The 17,003-nt window shown below is 61.8% G+C and overlaps 2 protein-coding genes and 1 long non-coding RNA gene across 13 annotated transcripts; 2 read left to right on the forward strand and 1 right to left on the reverse strand.

Moving 5' to 3' along the window:
* The first annotated feature begins 101 nt into the window (after nucleotides 1-101).
* Nucleotides 102-4,872, forward strand: REEP6 (receptor accessory protein 6). Of its 2 annotated transcripts, none has more exons than XM_079114884.1 (5): nucleotides 102-341; nucleotides 2,917-3,010; nucleotides 3,087-3,225; nucleotides 3,421-3,589; nucleotides 3,761-4,070. In XM_079114884.1, exons 1-5 carry the CDS (start codon nucleotides 227-229, stop codon nucleotides 3,844-3,846), a joined length of 603 nt encoding a protein of 200 aa, XP_078971010.1. In that variant the 5' UTR covers nucleotides 102-226; the 3' UTR covers nucleotides 3,847-4,070. The 2 variants fall into 2 exon arrangements, with proteins under 2 accessions (XP_078971010.1, XP_078971011.1); XM_079114885.1 differs by lacking the exon at nucleotides 3,761-4,070 and adding an exon at nucleotides 4,148-4,872 and having other exon boundaries at nucleotides 109-341.
* A 4,341-nt stretch (nucleotides 4,873-9,213) lies between these two features.
* Nucleotides 9,214-16,685, reverse strand: ADAMTSL5 (ADAMTS like 5). 10 transcript variants are annotated; one of them, XM_079114848.1, is made up of 12 exons: nucleotides 15,857-15,986; nucleotides 14,738-14,840; nucleotides 14,301-14,373; nucleotides 14,102-14,193; nucleotides 13,812-13,872; nucleotides 13,586-13,694; nucleotides 12,396-12,523; nucleotides 12,043-12,154; nucleotides 11,675-11,761; nucleotides 11,382-11,545; nucleotides 10,951-11,290; nucleotides 9,707-10,671 (listed from the first exon to the last, which is right to left on the reverse strand). In XM_079114848.1, exons 2-12 carry the CDS (start codon nucleotides 14,791-14,793, stop codon nucleotides 10,370-10,372), a joined length of 1,524 nt encoding a protein of 507 aa, XP_078970974.1. In that variant the 5' UTR covers nucleotides 14,794-14,840; nucleotides 15,857-15,986; the 3' UTR covers nucleotides 9,707-10,369. The 10 variants fall into 10 exon arrangements, 9 of the variants coding, with proteins under 9 accessions (XP_078970968.1, XP_078970974.1, XP_078970970.1 ...); XR_013759840.1 differs by lacking the exon at nucleotides 15,857-15,986 and adding an exon at nucleotides 9,214-9,700 and having other exon boundaries at nucleotides 9,786-10,671; nucleotides 11,382-11,761; nucleotides 14,301-14,497; XM_079114844.1 differs by lacking the exon at nucleotides 15,857-15,986 and adding an exon at nucleotides 16,562-16,685 and having other exon boundaries at nucleotides 11,382-11,761.
* On the forward strand, nucleotides 12,031-13,408 carry LOC306646308. Its single transcript, XR_013759845.1, has 3 exons — nucleotides 12,031-12,161; nucleotides 12,763-12,912; nucleotides 13,202-13,408. It is a non-coding gene; the product is annotated as an uncharacterized lncRNA (long non-coding RNA).
* Nucleotides 16,686-17,003: the final 318 nt, after the last annotated feature.

Consider the following 17,003-nt stretch of genomic DNA (forward strand, 5'->3'; position numbering starts at 1 on the left):
CGGCGGAGGAGAGGGGGCAGGCCCCACCTCCTTTGTCCGCCCTGCCCTCCCATTGGCCGGAGTGGGGGGACAGGGGCGGAGCCCGGGACGGGGGAGGAAACCAGCAGCCTGGGGGCGGACCCGGGCAGCCCTAGCGGGGGCAAGGCGGCTCGCGCTCGGCGGGGCCGGTGCGCTGGGCAGCAGGCAAGCTCGAGCTCCAGCTGCCAGCCCCGGACCCGCCGGTGCCATGGACGGCCTGCGCCAGCGCTTCGAGCGCTTTCTGGAACAGAAGAACTTTGCCACCGAAGCGCTCGGAGCGCTCGAAGCCAAGACCGGTGTCGAGAAGCGGTATCTGGCCGCGGGTGAGCCGTCGGGGCGCTTGCCCCTTTGCACCGACGGGCACACTGAATCTCTGGGCACCGAGACCTGACGCATCTGCGCCTGGCCCCGGCTACGAGGTCCGGTCCGGGAGGAGCGCGCGCCCCGCTGCTCAGCTTAGAGACCCAGATTCTGGGGGAGGGAGAGGGTCCTGAATACGGATCTCGGGTCCGCCCGCAGCCCCTGCCCTGCGACCGCCCTGAGACCTTGGGTGAGGGCAACTCTTGACTCCTGCAATGCTCTCCTGCAGCCGCGGTCCCCGCAGTTCTCTGCCCCCTTCATCAGGGCCTTGGACGCCTGCCAGGCTGAGTCCAGTTCTTCCAGTTGCCCACCTGGTGCGGGTGGTCCTGATGGCAATGATCTGTGTGTCTTCCCAATGCCTTCCCGAGCGCTCCGAGCCTGGCAGCGTGTGGAGACGTCTTCCCGTTTGTCCCAGGGGCGGCCCAGGCCATCAGGACAATGGTCCCTCCAGGGAGGCTGCCAGTAACCTCCTCTTGGAACTCTTCTTCCCCTACCCCCATTCAGTGACTTTTCACCAGTGTGTGTCCTTCTGTGTTGAGTTGGGTTCTTTGACAGCTGTGATGTGTCCCTGGGGCAGGGAGAATCCAAGCACCCAATTGTATATCTGTTCCGGTTCCATTGTCCCTTTCCGAACCTGTCTGGTGCTCCTTAAATGCCTCCCTCCCCCAATACTCAGAGGCTCACTCCCTTTTCCGAAAGTCTCCCCCATGATCCCCGAGGACATTTGTCTGGGTCTGGGGGGCCTCTGCATGAAGGGCTGCGCCACGTTCCTGGATCACCTTTTGTGGGCAGATCCTGGGAGTCCCCTTCCTCTCACTTTCCCACTCACTGGAGGATTCCCATGCAGGCAGCTCTAGGAGGGTCTGAAATCTTTGCCCAGACTCTGGATGCCCCCCCAGTGCCCAGCCCTGCACCCCAGCAATTCAGCCAGGTGGCATGTGTGTGCTGTGCTGCCCCCAGTACAGGTCCTGGCCTCTACCCTGGCTTTCCACATCCCTAGTCCCAGTGGGTGGGGGATTTAGGTCATAGAGCACCTGAAGGGAGGTGGGGTAGAGGCTGGGTATCATCAGGGAGGAAACCGAGGCTCAGGGAGAGAGGGACTGTGTGGGAGGACACCTCCCTGCCCCCATCCCATCTGTTGCTGATCTCTGGGACCCTGCCCCCCTCGCAACCCTGATGCCCAAGGTCATCCTTCCATTGCTGAGGCTGCAGGTTTAAAGGGGATTTAGGAGCAGGATGCCCTGAGAGAGCTCCCCCTCCCCAAGGGAAGGGGTGCTGTCCTCCATGCACCTCACCCTGATGTAGGGAACACTGAGCACCACCTGCCCCCAATTGCCAAATTCCATGCCCCTGGGCGACAGATGAGGCAACTCAGAGGAGGCAGTGACCTGGAGGTCACATGGCCTTCTAGGCCTCTAGAGGTCACATGGCCTTCTAGGCCCCTGTGTGCCTGCTCTGACCTCAGGCTTTGGAGGACAGAGGCTAATGCAGGTGGAGGAAGGGTGGGGTGATCTGGGGCTCTGTCCTTTGGTCCAGAAGTGGCCTCTGTCTCTTTCTGCTGATAACAGCCTCAGGGAAGGAGGGAGGAGGGTGTCAAGCTTTTTCTGGAGCTCAAAGGTTCCTGTGCCCAGCAAGCCGCTCCCTGGCCTCAGAACTGAGATAAGGCGGACAGGCACTGAGTGGGCATAGTGGGCCTGGCAGGTGCCACAGTCCTTTTCAGAGTTGAGTTCAGGATGGAGGCTGAGCTCCTGTCCCCCGCCACTTGTCTTTGAACCTCCGTTGTGGTGGCCAGAAGGTGTAGGAAGTAAGGGTCCACTGGCCCACAGCCACCTAGGACAGTAGGGGCCACCCCCGATTTGCAGGTGGGTAGGGAGCTGAGGCCTCCCACGCAGAGCCTTGCCTCAGGCAGTGGGAGAGGAGCAGGGCTCTTCCGGCTCTGGGGAGACTGGGGTTCCCAGAGGGGCCATGTCTGGGGTGCCTGTCTTGGAGTGTGCGGAGGCCAGGGCTGCTGCTCAGCACTGTGCAGGACCCAGGACGCCCACTCCAGTGAACGGCTGTGCCCATGTCAGCAGTGTGGAGCGTGTGCACAGGTCATGGACACTCCCTCTCCCAGCTCCCCAGGAACCAGGTCCTCATGACAGAGGGTCTTGCTTTCACACTTTTCTTTACATCACTTGGATTCAAACATAGGCTTCTTATTCCCAGCACCTCCCATAGGACATGGGAGGAAGCACTTGAAATTGCAGATGATCACTTTTTCACTCAACCAGTGCTCTCTGGGCAGCTGCTCTGTGCTCACCCCACCATTGACCCTGGTCCAGAGCCCAAGCCCCTGCCTGCCCTTGGGGTGCACACAGCCCCACGAGGGAGGACACCCTGAGCTGTCGAACACCTGCAGCTCAGGGTGGCTCTGCGGTGCACGAGTGCCCCACAGGTGGTCCAGGCGCCTCGGAGGCATCCCTGGGCTCTGGAGGAGGTGCTGGTTGCCGGATGCACCAGGAGGCTGGGTGCCACCGTCTCGGTTCATGTTCCCTGCAGGAGTCCTCACTCTGCTAGGCTTGTACCTTCTGTTCGGCTACGGGGCATCTCTACTGTGCAACCTGATCGGATTTGCATACCCCGCGTATGCATCGTGAGTGCCCTGGCTGCCCTGTGGGAGGGGAGCCCGGAGGGTTGGAACGGCCCCCAACCTTCTGCACCTCCTGCAGAGTCAAAGCCATCGAGAGCCCAAGCAAAGAAGACGATACCCTGTGGCTCACCTACTGGGTGGTGTACGCTGTGTTCGGCCTGGTGGAGTTCTTCAGCGATCTACTCCTGTTCTGGTTCCCTTTCTACTACGCGGGCAAGGTGGGGGCCCCGCCCACTCCTCGGGATCCCGGGACCAGAGGGGGCGGCCCAGAGGCTAGGGTTTGTGGGGGCTGGGCCCTGCCTCCAGGCTGTGCTGGGGACATGGCCTGTCCCAGGGGCTGTCTGAGGGTGGAGGCCCAGGCCGTGCCCAGGGCGGGCCTCTTGGGGCACGAGTGTGACTGCGGCGCCCCGCAGTGCGCCTTCCTGTTGTTCTGCATGACGCCGGGACCCTGGAACGGGGCTCTAGTTCTGTATCATCGCGTGGTGCGTCCACTGTTCCTAAAGCACCACGCGGCCGTGGACAGCGCCGTGAGCCATCTCAGCGGTCGAGCTCTGGACGCGGCAGCCGGAATAACCAGGGACGGTGCGTGCACGGGCTCCCAGGCCTCTGCCTGCCAGTCTCTAGCCCAGGTCCCAGCCTGCCTCCCCTCCTGGCTTGGACCGCTCTCTCTCTCTGGTGTCCCCACTGCGCCCTCCCGAGCTCTGCCGACCCCTCTCACAGTCTGCCTCTCTCTCGCACGCTCTCGGGAACCAGTGCTTCAGGCCCTGGCCCGCAGCCGGGCCCGCATCACCCCGGTGGCCGCGGAGCCTCTGGCTGCTCTGGAGGCCAACTGTAGGTAACCCCCAGGGGGCAGGTGGGGGCTGTGTGCATGCCATGGCGCACGCGTGTGTTGCGCACGCATGTGTGCCTGAGTGCGCTCCATGTACCTGTGCAGTTGGTAGATTGGTGCCCACCTACTCCTGCATGAGTCAGTGCGCACCGCGTGCATGCGTGTGCTTGACTGTCTCTGCCAGGGGCGGCTGCCTGGCCCTGCGAGGAGCTGACTCCAGCACCAGCGACTAAATCCTCCTCCCCACGGATGGGCAGAGCCCTGGGGTGGTGGGCGGGAGGGACCCACTGCTGTCCCCATCTCCCTCTCAGCCAAGGCAAGCCTGAGCCCGCTGCAGAAGGACAAGTGAAGCAGCCCTCCAGCCCCGGCACGGACGCTTCGAACAGCAAGAAGGGACGCCCACCAGGCACCCAGCTTCCTGCAGAGCCTTCCATGGACTCCCAGGCGGAGCCCCGCCCGGGCCCCTCCAGCCCCAGTGGGCCCACTGGGAGCCCCCTGTCTACCGCCTCAGCAGAGTCTCACTCCCTGACCATCCCCAGCTCCGTTTCCCAGGGCCAGGCAATCTCTGGCTCTGCTAGTGGCTCCCAGCTGCCCAGGAAGATCCAGCCCCAGCGCACTGGGTTCTCCAACTCTGCCCCAGGGCCCTCCCAGCAGGCCCCCATGTCCCCAGGGCCTGGGCAGGGTCCCAGCACCACCTCCAACCAGGAGCCATACCTTGGCCCGTCTCCCAGTAGCACCACCACCCACTCGCAGCCCTCCAGCAAGGCGCCCAGTGGGTCCCGGAACACGGCCTCCAAGGGCAGCCGCTGGCAGCAGAAGGAAGCCAACCCACCACCCAACCTGGCCATCCCCTGCCACTCCGAGTCCTCGCTGGAGTGCTCGTCTGAGTCCGCCTCCGAGATTGCGTGTAACTGGCCCCACCACAGACACCAGCTGCCATGTCCCCCACCCTGCTGGCTCCTGAAACACCTGGCCTACTAGGGTACATGCTGAAACATCAGCTTACTAGGTGTGCACAATAAAGTCCCCGGCCCAAGCTGGTGGTGTCGTCTGTGCTGGGCCAGGTTGGGCTGCCAGGGTGAATGCCCAGTGTGCAGACAGCCCATTTCACAGATGAGAACACAGACCCAAGATGGCAAATGTTCCCACTCCAGGTCTCTCCAAGGGACAGAGACAGGTGCGAACCCAGGATTCCCTCCCGAGTTCCCCTTCTCTTCTGGGTCTGTGGTCAGGAGCATCGGTGTGAACACTCTTCATTTAAAAACAAAATTCCTCCGGAGGAAAGAAAGGAGGCAGTGCCTCTGGCCTGGCCGGGGTCCCCCAGAAGCAGGTGTGGAAAAAGTTTGAGTATCAGTGGTTTAGTCGGGAGGGATCCCCAGGAAACTCCCACAGAGTGAGGCTGTGAGGTGTGTGGGGAGGGAGTGGCCCAGGCAGGGGCTCCGGCACCTGGGTCTCCACCCAGACGCTGAGTGCACACCTGGGACTTCCCTACCCAGGTGGCCAGAGAGCTGGGCTTGAGATCCACCTGGGCTGTGGGTCGGGTGGGGACGTGCTGGTCTAGGTGCGGAGGGGCTGTTAGCTACAGGCAACGCCCACTACAGGCAGTGCAGGGCCAGGGGTGAGGGGAAGCCCCCCAGCAGGGAGCCCAGGGCCTGGTGCGCACAGGCTTTCACAGGAAGTGTGAGGCGTCAGTGGGCTCTGACCAGGGTTGCCTTATTTTCTGCAGTTCTGGGCATTGAACCCAGGGGCACTTTATCATTGAGCCACATCCCCAGTCCTTTTAGAAATGATATTTCTTAGTTGGCAATGGACCCTTATATGTGGTGCCGAGAATCCACAGCAGTGCCTTGCCCATGCTCAGCGAGTGCTCTCCCACGGAGCCCGACCCAGCCCCTCTGGTCCTTTGTATTTTTTATTTTGAGGAAGGGACTTGCAGAGTGGCTGGGCCTGGCTTTGAACTTGCATCCCCTGCCCCAGCCTCACAGGTGGCTAGGGTGCTGGGATGACAGGCGGGGCTGTTTGAGTCAGTGTGATTGGTCACAAACAGGCAAAGGCCATGAGAAAGGAAGGTGTCGCCTATTTCAAAACAAGCAGAGCTAGAAGCAGAAGCCTGAGCACAGAACAGCACGTGGAGCCCAAGGCGCCCGGGGCCCCAGGCACCAGGCGGGAGCAACAGGGCCACTGGGCCGCCCGCGATCGCCTCCCCAGGCTCACAGGCCTGCCCTTGGCTGGGTCTGCCCGAGCGCAGCTTCACAGGCTTCTAGCTGTTCACAGCTGCGGTGGAAACGGGTGAGGCGGGCAGACTGTGAACTCCGAGCTCAGCTGCTCTCGGTGGGCGAGCGTGTCCCAGGCACCCTGGGTCTCTGTCCCAGCACAGCAATGCCGTTCTGCAGTCTTACCTGGTGGCCCAGCAACCCGCCGAAAATGGGATGGCTCTGCACCCCACCCACAGCCCACGCCCTCTTCCCGCACTCTCAGGTGGGGGCCTGGTGCTGGGGCGGGCGCCCAGGTGTTCACACATTCCTCTCCCAACAAATACTGAGCAACTGCTGAAGCTCAGGAGCCGAGGGCACAGCAGAGACCTGGAGAAATAACTGCTCCTGCTCCTGAGGATCTCGCAGGGTAAAACCTGAGATGTCACACTTGTCACGGGGGTGACGGTGGGAAGGCAGCATGAGGCAGCCGGGTCTGCTCTGCAGTCGGAAGACCCAACAAGCAGACAGGAGAGGAGACCCGGCCCTGCAGCAGGACCCGACCTGGCATGCAGGGAGTGGCGAGGAGCCCGAGGCTGGACAGGGTGCCCCAGTGTGGACTCCAGGCTTCTCTACCCAGGACAGAGGGTCCAGAGTAGTCGTTAGCTGATCCTTATCCACATGGGCACTAGAGACAGGGACCACAGGTTTGAAAATGTGGTGAGGCACCACCCCAGGGAGGAGGCTGGAGCCAGGACCGCCCCACACCTCTCAACTCAGGACCTAGCTCTGCTTCTCAGAGGATGTCCAGGTGCGCCCACCTGGGCAGGCACACAGGTGTTGAGGAGGTGCCCTGTCCCTCCAGGAGGAAACGGTGGACTCAGTGATTAAACACACGGGGTGCCACCCTCTACCCAGCGCTAACACAGCATGACCAGCCCTCCAGACCCTGCCCACCCCACAGCAGCCCAGTCCCCACCTCTTCCTCCACCCCTGGGGTTCCTGTCCTCCTCCATGGTCCCCCATGGCATCCCTGATGCTCTGCACAGTGGGTGACAGCGGCAGCCCTTGACTCCTCATGTCCCCTGTAGTAGGTTGGCCATATTCCTCCATCCCTGGGCCACTGTTGAGGGACACTTGAGTCATGCCTAGATTTTGGCTATTGTGACTACAGCTGCCAAGAATGTTCTAGAAACGTCCTTTGGTAGACAGAAGGGCTGGTTTCCTATGGGCCCATACCCGTCAGGGGCTGTTGTGATTGAGTCTTCCGTGCCCCAAATGACCACACAGGACACCTTGAAACAATAGGCATTTACCCTCTCCTCTTCCCAGAGTCCAGCTTGGAGGTCCACTGTGTGCAGGGCCTCCCTCCCCGGGCTCTAAGCGGGGTCCTCCCTGCCTCTCCCCGCTCTGGGGCTCCAGGCATCCCTGGCTTGTAGCTACATCGCCCAGGTCTACCTCCATCATCATGTGACTGTCGGTCTCATCTCTCGATTCTTTTTAAATTTATTCATGCATTTATTGTCGGTGCTAGAAATTGAACCCAGGGGTGTTTTGCACTGAGCCCCAGCCCCACCATTTTTAATTAAGTGGTGTCTTTTGGTGTGTGCTTTTTAAATTTGGGGTTGTAGGTGGACACAATACCTTTGTTTTATTTATTTATTTATTTATGTGGTGCTGAGGATTGAACCCAGTGCCTCACATGTTCCAGGCAAGCTCCACCACTGAGTTGCACCCCGAACCCCAGCCCTTTTTATTTCTTATTTTGAGGCAGGGTCTCACTAAGTTTTGGGGCTGGCCTCGAACTTACTATCCTCCTGCCTCAGCCTCCAGAGTAGCTGGGATCAAGGTGAGCAGCTGGGATGACAGGTGTGAGCACCATGCTCTGCCATCAAATTGGTTTTTAAAGCAAAGATGTCGACCTTATGCCCCTCCTGCAGTGAGTGGGGTCCTGCTGGCCCACCTCCAAACCTGGCCCACGAGGTGAGTCTGTGACTGGGAGGTGGCTGTTTGGGCAAGTGGCCTCCCTGGGCCACACACACTGCCTGGTGACAGGGGAGCAGGGTTTGGGCAGTGACCAGCCCATGCAGGCAACAGGTGGTGCTGCCTGCAGAGAATTGACAATAGAAGTGTCCAAATCCCGTGTGTTCACCATGCTGAAATTCTGCAGTACCGTTAAAATACTGGTGCCCAGGAAAATCCCTTCACTTGGTCTCCGGGGCAGGCTTCACTGCTCTTGCTTCACCAACAGGGGCGCAACTTGCAACCGCAGCTTGTTCGCCCTTTAATAAACATTGCCTCTGTAGGCGGGCAGTGACCCTGCCTGGGCTTGCATGGAGCGGGCTCCCTGTGGCGGGTTCCCTTTGTGACATCTGCACTGCTCACCTCAGGGCAAGAGGTGGGTGGGCCAGCTGCTCGGATCTTGTGGTTCAGTCACCTACCCTGTAAACCAACCACAGTGTACTGGTCTTGCTGCATTTCTGTGTGAACCTATATTGCTTTTTCTCACTATCTTTGGGACTAAAATGTCTTCATCTCTTTATTCAATGGTTTGCTTAAAGCTAGAGAAAATCGAGAGAGTAGTGCTCATGGAAATTGCTGGTTGTTGGGGACATCCCTGGAAACACATAGTTCTGCCAGGACACCGAGGAAACCCAGCTGAGTGGCCACTGCTCACGCCTATGCGGGGGCAGCCCAGGGTCTAGAGCCTTGTCGTGCCACCAGGCGGTGCTGGCCCGTGGGCCCCTCCTGAGCCCCTGTACTCTCCAGGGCATGTGCCCCAAGCTTCCCACCATCACCCGAGGCAGTAGGTAGTGAAGCCACTGCTCCCCAGGTCTGGGCTGGTCCAGGAAGTATTGGGGCCTTGGCATACAGTAGTGCTCAATAAATAGTCCATTCGGGAATGTGTGAACAAATAAAGGGACTAAGGGAAGGTTCCAGGAGAATGTTATTCCCATGGCCAGATCCAGGAGGGGCTTAAAGGGTACCCACAGAGGGGCAGGGCTGGCCAGAGGTCACCTGTGAGGTCAGGGCTGAGTCCGGTGACATGCACCCTGCCCTTCCCTGCAGGGCTGCTCCCGGGAGGGGACCCTTGTGGAAGAGGGAAGAACAGACAGTCCCTCACTCCAGGCCCCCCACTTGCCTTAGAAGAGCAAAATTGTCCCAAATGACAGCACAGGCTTCCATCAGGGGTGAGGTTTGCTGAGTGACCATGTGACCCCTGCAGACACCCTCCAATACACACCCCAGGGTATGGCCCCCTGATTGGAGACGGTATGAGAACTCGGGGCAGGGGGCTCTGACCTGCTCCCTCTCCAGAGAGAACTCAGGGCATGCAGAGGGGCTCAGGACCTATCAAAGCCCCTTTGCCCCACACCCCCATGTATTTCCTGTCCTTGCCCCTGAAGGTTGGCATGCAGGAGGGGGAGGACACTCTGAGAGATGTGAGCACACTCTGAGAGATTCTACCAAGGGGTCCCCTAGTTCCTATGGCTGAATATGCTGACTGGGGAGTTCTTGTTTTGTTGTTGTTATTTTGGAAGCATTTATAAAAATTAAGAATAAAAAAGGGTCAAGTGGGGCACAGTGGTGCACACTTGTGATCCCAGAGATTCCAGGGGCTGAGGCAGGAGGATGGCAAGTTCAACACCAGCCTGGGCGGTTAGCAAGATCCTGTGTCAAAAAAAAAAAGAAAAAAAAAAAATCAAAAAAAGGGTGGATGCTAGTTTGTTACCTGGAGGAAACCCAGCCGACTCACTGAAGTTCTCAGGATTATCTTGGAGTTTCCTGGTCCCAGGGAAAAAGGGGCAATCAGTAGATTATGGTCCTGGTTTGGCATGTCTTCTAAGGGGCATGCAGGTCTGTACCTGTGTCTTTGAATAGGGGCAGGTGTGTGTGAGTGGCTGAGAGAGAGGTGAGCACAGGTGTTAGGGAGTTAACAGGGAGGAGCTTCCTGGTGCTCAGGGAGAGCAGGGGAGCGGACACGTTACAATGTCATTATGCATGTTTTCCTGTGACACGCTTGTCTGTGACCCTGTCTCTAAGCAAGTATGAAGCAAGGAAGATGAAAGCAGACACAACATTTCTGAGTGTAAAACAGCTAAGAGCCAAGGCAAGAGGGGAGGTGAGTCTGCTCAGTCCCAGTGCATCTGCACCGGTGCCTGCCTGCTTGCAGCTGGATCTGACTCCACACAAAGGTTGTCTGTGGCAGGGTGTCACACCGCTGCAAGAGCAAGATATTTCTGAGCTCCCTTGAAGCCAAGGTGAGAAGGGAACTAGGTTGAGTTTGAGCCTCCTCAGAGGGTCTTTCCTGCTGGCGTGGTGTAGGTCTCCTCCAGGGGCTCAGGGGGGACAACGCCGGGCAGCCAGACGAATTCGGCTGTCCTCAGCAGGGCTCCAGGGCCGGGCGTAGCCAGCATGGGGCAGCAGCAGCCTGTCCTGTGTGCCATCAGGGCTGACAAGGCGCCGGATGGCCAGCAGGTACTCCTGATGGGGGGCCAGTGGTGGGCAGGGGCAGTGGCCAGGTGCCCACACATACTCCTGACTCCGCAGTGGCCCACGGTTCTTGTAAATGAGCTGGATGCGCACCTCATAGCGGGTCTCCTGGGCCTGGCGGTGGCGGCCCAGCACTCGGGCCTGGAACACTGTGCAGGTGGGCAGTGAGTTGGCTGGATGCCCACTCTGCATACCCATCCACACTGCTGAGGGTCAGGTGGGGCCTCAGAGAGCCCTGGGGACTGGGGTTGGCTGAGGCCTGGGGTCAAGTCAGGTTAGGGACCCATGAGGAGTTGGGCTCAATCAAGGAGTCAAATTAGGGTCAGGAGAAGTCACCAAGGGTGGGCAGATCAGGGTCAGAGATCAGCAGAGAGGAATGGATGAGGTGAGGCTAGCAAGGGCCGGGTGAGTTGGGGAAGGGTTCTCACCAAAGTCACTGCCGCAGTAGTGGAGCAGCCGGTGGGCACGACCGCGGGTGTCGGGGCAGGGTGGACAGGGGTCTGTGGGGGGCGGGGCTGTGAGGGGCACAGGCCTCACCCTTTGCCTGCCCCACCCTGAGCGCCCCGCCTCACCTGGGGCCAGGGTGGGAATCTGCGCTGGGGGAGCAGTGGGAGCCTCCAGGGGCCGAGGCTCCACCTCCCGCAGCTGCGGCTGCCGCTGCCGCACCGGCCAGACTCGGGCCTGTGTCTGCAGTTGGAAGGGCCCGTAGCGCTCTCGGGGGAGCCAGAACTCAAACTGGATGCCGGGGTTGGGCTCCTGCAGCAGGATCTGGAGTGGGGGCGCAGGCCAGGGAGGTGCGCTTAGGGCCCGATGGCCCAGGCTCCCTCCTAAGTCCCCTAGCCTCCCGCTCCGCCCGCACCTGCAGGAGCAGGTCTTGGGAGGTGGGCCCGGTGGCGCGCAGCGTCTCCTCCGGCACGGCGGCGCGGGTATAAACCACACGGGTGCCCGCGGCCTCGTAGGTACCGGGCGGACTGACCTCCCAGTTCCCGTTGAGCACGTAGCGCCCATCGACCCCCATCAGCGCTGCAAGGAAAGGGTCGGTCGGGCTCCAGGGAACCGGCCCTCGCCGTCTCCCGGACTCTGATCCCCTCCCTGGGCCTCCGTCTCCCCAGCATAAACGTGACCGCGACCGCCCCTCGGGCCCTGCGGTACCCAAGTGGTTGCGACTCCGGTGCGCCACGCGGATGTGTCTGGCGCCCTCGGGGATCAGGGTCACGTTCCAGTACCCGGCGAAGGCACCTGGGCGGGAGGGTAGGGGGTGCTGCGAGGACTAAGGGGCCACTGCGGGGAGGGCAGCCCGCCGACGTCCCCGCACCCGGAAGGCGCTCGGCGAAGGGCCGGAGCCACCAGGAAGGTGCTAAATCCCAGCGCTCCCGGAGGGTGGGACAATCTGCCAGCGGCCAATCAGGATGACGGGCGGGAGGGGCTGGGCCACAGACTGCCCAATCAGAACGGGACCTCAAACGCCTTAAAGGACCCTCGCCCGCTGTGGGGACCAGGAGGACGGGGAGAGCGGTCACCAGCGTCACGGAACACGCGCTGCACGAAGAGGCAAGAGTCGTTGGCGCCGCCGCAGCGGCCGCAGCGGTCCTCGAGGGCTCCCGAGCCCAGCACCCCGTCGCAGCCGGCGCTCTGCGGGGTGCGGACGAGAGCGGTCACAGGCGCGGGGAGGCGGGCTGAGGCCGAGGGGCGGGGCCTGCGGGCGGGCTGGGTGGAGCCAGGAGCGTGGGGCCCGGAGAGGGCGGGGCCCGAGGAGCCGCACGGCGCCCTGGGGGCGCGGTCTTAGAGCAAGAGGGCGGGCGCCGGGGACTGGGGTGTAGGAGGCTGGCGGGGATGCTGGGCAGTGGGTGGGCGGGGCCAGGCGAATCCTTACAAGGCAGCGGCCCGCCACGCAGAGGCCATGGGCACCTGGGCTGCAGGGGGTGCCGTCGAGGACACGGCCAAAGCTGTGATAAAAGGCATGTCCCTCTGCCAGACAGTTGAGATCGCACTGGTTGGGTGCTGGAGACAGAAGTTAGTGAGACCGTGACCTCCATCGGACTTCTAGTCCCTCCAACCCGGGCCCCATCAGGCAAGCATCTGGGCACTGTTGTGAGTTCTGGGACACAGCACCCGGTAGAACTCATTCAGCACTTGGGCCCTCACCCACAGGTGACCAATTAAAAGTGTCCAGTACTGTCAGGTGTGGCCTCTGTGTGTCACTGGCACTCCTGGCCTCAGTTTCCCCTTCTGCTTAACAGTAGGGTGAAATGCACTCTCAGAGCACACCCATAAACAAACACACAGCCCTGCCGGGCATGGTGGCCTATAATCCCAGCGGCTCCGGAGGCTGAGGCCAGAGGATTCTGAGTTCAAAGCCAGCCTCAGCAACTTAGCAACTAAGCAACTCAGTAAGACCCTGTCTCTAAATAAAATATTAAAAAGGGCTGGGGATGTGGCTCAGTGGTCCCATGCCTGGTACCAAATGGATCAGTCCTGATCTCTGCCCGGGCTCCCTCTAGCTCCCACCCCTCTGAACCTGGCTGGCAGACCCTGCTGGAGCAGATTTTGGCCTGGTCCTGTGGGGGGGTTACTGGGAGTGGAAACATGGAAGGGTTTCTCCACTTCTTGGCATGGGGAGAGGGAGAAGAGCCAGAGAGTCGACCCATGAGGCTGAGGGCTGAACCTTCTCCTTCCCAGGTCTTTCTTATCTGTGGACCACCACCATGAAGTCTGAAGCTGCCTGTTTCCCTTGAATCCGGAGGCGTGCTGCCCGGGGCACACGGTTATATAACTCCCTATTTTCATTTCGATGCAGCAACATTTTCCTGTTACAGGGATACGTCTGAGTACTGCTGGCCTCTGCATACAGCACTAAGTAAGTCCTCAGTCTGGCATTTGACCCTGTGCAGAACTGATTCTCTCTGACGCTGCTGCTTCACACTTCACCTCATCAACTTCTACCTATTCCTCAAAGCCCCAACCCTAATACCCCCTTATCTGTGCAACCCTTCATGTCCTCCCTGTCAGCAATGAGTTGTTCACTCTGGACCATCCCTGACCACAGGAGGCCAGGCTACTCACCCCCATGGAAGGGGATCCATTCATAGGTTTTCTGGGTGCCCAGGACAGGGCGGCCATTGTAGAGGGCACACTGTATGTCCCGGAAGGGCACAGCCCCTGGGGGACAGTCCTGGAAGCAAAGATAGATGGGTCAGCCCCAGGGAGCCCAAAGAGCCTGGCAGTGTAGCAGGCCTGTCCAAAAAGCAAGAGGGCTTCAGGGCAGATTCCGGAGGTGGGCAGAGCCTACCGGCAACTGGCAAAGGCGGTATTCATGGCTGATCCCCGAGCACGGTTCCTCCCCGGGAAACCTGCGGGAAGCAGGGTGGGCCGCGTGTGGTCAGGACCCCAGGGCCCTCCTAGCGCTGGCCTGTGCACCCTCCGCCCCCAGCAACCCCACCCGCATTCCAGCGGGATCAGTGGGATTAAAGGGCACAGCATGTGTGGGCAGGTCCAGGGCGCGGCCAGGGCCTGGGCCCGGCTGGCAAGAGAGGCGGAGCAGGGACCCCTTGCACCGCCCAGGCAGTGGCCGCAGCTCACCGGATGCAGCGCCTGCTGCGCACGGAGACGCCCCGCCCACAGGAGCTGGAACAGCGGCTCCAGGACCCCCATGGCGTCCACTCCCCCGGACCCTACTTGGGGAGAGAGAAGTGGGTCAGCCTGGAGGAGAATTGGTGCATCCACACCGCTGTCCATGTCCCCATGCCCGTCTGGCCCAGGGCTACTGCCTGCCCCTTACCTGAGCACCGCTCCCCAAAACACAGTTCAGGAGGGTCCACAGCAAGAGCAGAAGGCTCTGGGAGGGTCGGGGTCTGTGAGAGCAGAGGGGGCCCATGCAGCGGGTGCCAGCAAGACAGACGCTGAACCCCATCTCTGCCTTGGCTGGCTGTGCGATCTTGTACAGTAATGAAACCTCTCTGAACCCCCTTTTCCTCTCTGAAAAAATGAGGGGATAATAGGGTCTTCATTACAAGAAAGTTTGGAGGGGTTGGTTGGATCAAATAGGGTACAGAGGGGGAACTCAAAACTTTTTCTGCTATTGCTATTGAATGTGTATCAATGCACACAGTTGGTGCTTAATTAATGTTTGGTGACAGAAGGAATCATTCCAAGGACACGCACAGTGGCTCCCGGGGCTGGGGCTCCCTCCCACTCTTCCCACCATTATCGTTCTACCTTCCTGTGTGGCCAGGGGCCAGCCACTCCACTTGCCCAGGCCTCAGTTTCCCCATCTGTGCAGTGGGGACCCGCTGGATTCAGTCCATGATTCGGTGAGACCCTGTGGAGGGTGCGCGGGGGCGGGGCTGGGTCAGGAGTGCTGTCCCTGACAGAGGCCGGAAGCTGCACCCCGGCCGCAGGGCCCCCTGGGCTCCCAGACCCAGCAGCAACATGGACTCCTCAGCTGGTGGGGCTGGGGCAGGGAGGGGTGGCCTGGCCCTGGGCCACTATGGCCTCATGGCCTCCTCTGCAGAGGGTGTGGGAATGATCACCAGGGTGGTCTGCAGAGGAAAGGGGCAGCCGTGAGGCTAGCTGGGGGACTGGGGGCCTCAGTGCCCCATCTGTCTGAGAGGTGAAGTCCCTTGCTGCCCACTCCCCCGGTGATGGTGATCGTGGCCTGACACCAATGGCTGTTGGCATCTTGAAGGGCAGGCAAGTAGCCTCAGCCTTCCAGCCCCAGGCCCTGAGCCTAAGACGGGGAAGGCCGCCTTGTTTGCTCAGTCCTTGGTGCCCCTGGTGCTGACATTTGGCCCGTGGGGCCCCGGGGTGACTGCTATGTGGGGAACTGCAGCAGCTTTGGCCTGCTGGCCTGCTGCAAGGCACGGCCTGGACCTCCCTCTCTGACCAGCTGTGTGGCCAGCATTTCTCTGCCCTCTCTGAACCCAGAGCCAGGACTGGCCCAGGAAGCAGGAAGCAGTCTGGACCTGAGAGCTAAGAGGGAACAGGGGCTTGACCTCCTGTCAACACCCCTGCGGGACTGAGCCCTGGGCTGGGGGTCTAGGTGATGGAAAGTGGGGGCTACAAAAATAACCCTTCCCTCTCCTCTGACTCCCTCCCCAGCGAGCAAGGCTCTTCTCGGCTGTCGTGGCTGCACCCCACTGGCATAGACCTGGGGCAAGCCACACTCTGGGCCTCAGTTTCCCTGAGGAAAGGGACCACGGAGCTCACTCATACCCTGTGGATTACCGCTTTCACAACTCCGTCCCCCTGGTCCCACCGGGTCCAGGAGAAGGGGAGGAGTAGACCGCATTGCTGGTGTCGGGCCGGGATAGTGGGAGGATAGGAAGAGGGACTTACCGGCTGCATAGAGCCCAAGAGGCGTCTAGGTTCCCCGGCGGCCCCAGGGTGAGAGGAAGCGGCGGGGCCGGAGGTGCGGGTGGGGGAAGCTTCGGCGGCCCCTCCCACCGGGGCCTCCCGGGGCGCGCCCAGACCGGGGTCGGGAGGGGTGGCGGCCCCGCGCGCCCCCGCGCGGCCGGCGCGCGCCTGGACTTGGATCTGCGGCTGGGGACTGACTGCCCGAGCGAACCCCGGCCCCGCTGAGCCGCGGCCTGGCGTCCTGGGCGCTTGGGTGCTGGTGACCTTGGGAAGCCCAGGCTGACCGCCCCCACCCCCACCCGGGGCTGCTATTCTGGGCGCCGCGGTCAGGGCCCGAGAATGTGCCCGAACCGAGGTCGCCTTGCCCCGGGTCCGGGAGTGCGGGCGCTGCCCCCTCCCTGCCGACGCCGGGATTGCGTCCCGCGGGGTCTTCTTCCCTTCCCGGTCCCCCAGGGTCGCCCTGCGCCGCGGTGGTGACCCCCGCACGCTGGGTTCCCTCGCATCCCGGGGCTCCCCCAGCCAGGGCCCCTGCTCACTGAGAAGCGCGGCCCGGGGGCCGGGCGTGGGGGGCGGAGAGACCCTCCCAGCCGGCGCATTCCCGGGCGCTGCTGTCACCGGGACGCGCCCCACCCGCCTCCCGCCCGCCCTGCCGGTCCCCCGCTGCCAGCCGCGGCCTCCGATCCAGACCTGGGCCCACAAGGTCCCTCAGGTCCTGGCGGTGGCCTCACCCTCTCCGACCTCAGTTTCCCCCATCCCGGCAATGGGCCCGCCCTGGTCTCCGCTGAGAGCCTTCCAGCCAGACCTCAGCTTTCCTCATCCTGTCCCCGGGGAGCCTGTGCACCGCCCCCCGCCCACGCAGGGACAGCATAGGACCCGCCCGCTCTGCCACCAGCCTCGCTAGCTTCCCGCTGTCACCCCACGGCGCCCCCTGGCGGGTGGTCTGAGGGACTGGGGCTCCGCGGGGACCGCGGGTGGACTGTCCTGTCCCTGGGGCTGGACCCAGGCTCAGCCTGAGTATCACCTCCTCCAGGAAGCCCACCCTGCAGCCCCCCAGTGCGCACCACAAAGTGGAGGGCTGGCCAGGGTGGGGGTCCCATGAGCAGTTGCTGATCCTGCTCTATCTGCCCTC

This window comes from Sciurus vulgaris (genome assembly GCF_902686455.1).
Source record: "Sciurus vulgaris genome assembly, chromosome: 16".
In the NCBI taxonomy this organism is placed as follows: domain Eukaryota; kingdom Metazoa; phylum Chordata; class Mammalia; order Rodentia; family Sciuridae; genus Sciurus; species Sciurus vulgaris.

Bases quoted from the DNA above. Each gene is read 5' to 3' on its own strand.
- REEP6 (XM_079114884.1), top strand. From the start codon at position 227: ATGGACGGCCTGCGCCAGCGCTTCGAGCGCTTTCTGGAACAGAAGAAC. The intron at 342-2,916 runs GTGAGCCGTCGG...TGTTCCCTGCAG, and splicing joins GAAGCGGTATCTGGCCGCGG to GAGTCCTCACTCTGCTAGGC. The intron at 3,011-3,086 runs GTGAGTGCCCTG...CACCTCCTGCAG, and splicing joins GCATACCCCGCGTATGCATC to AGTCAAAGCCATCGAGAGCC.
- ADAMTSL5 (XM_079114841.1), bottom strand. From the start codon at position 14,432: ATGGGGTTCAGCGTCTGTCTTGCTGGCACCCGCTGCATGGGCCCCCTC. The intron at 12,155-12,395 runs GTAAGGATTCGC...CGCACCCCGCAG, and splicing joins GCGTGGCGGGCCGCTGCCTT to AGCGCCGGCTGCGACGGGGT. The intron at 11,291-11,381 runs GTGCGGGCGGAG...CCCCCACTCCAG, and splicing joins CCCAAGACCTGCTCCTGCAG to ATCCTGCTGCAGGAGCCCAA.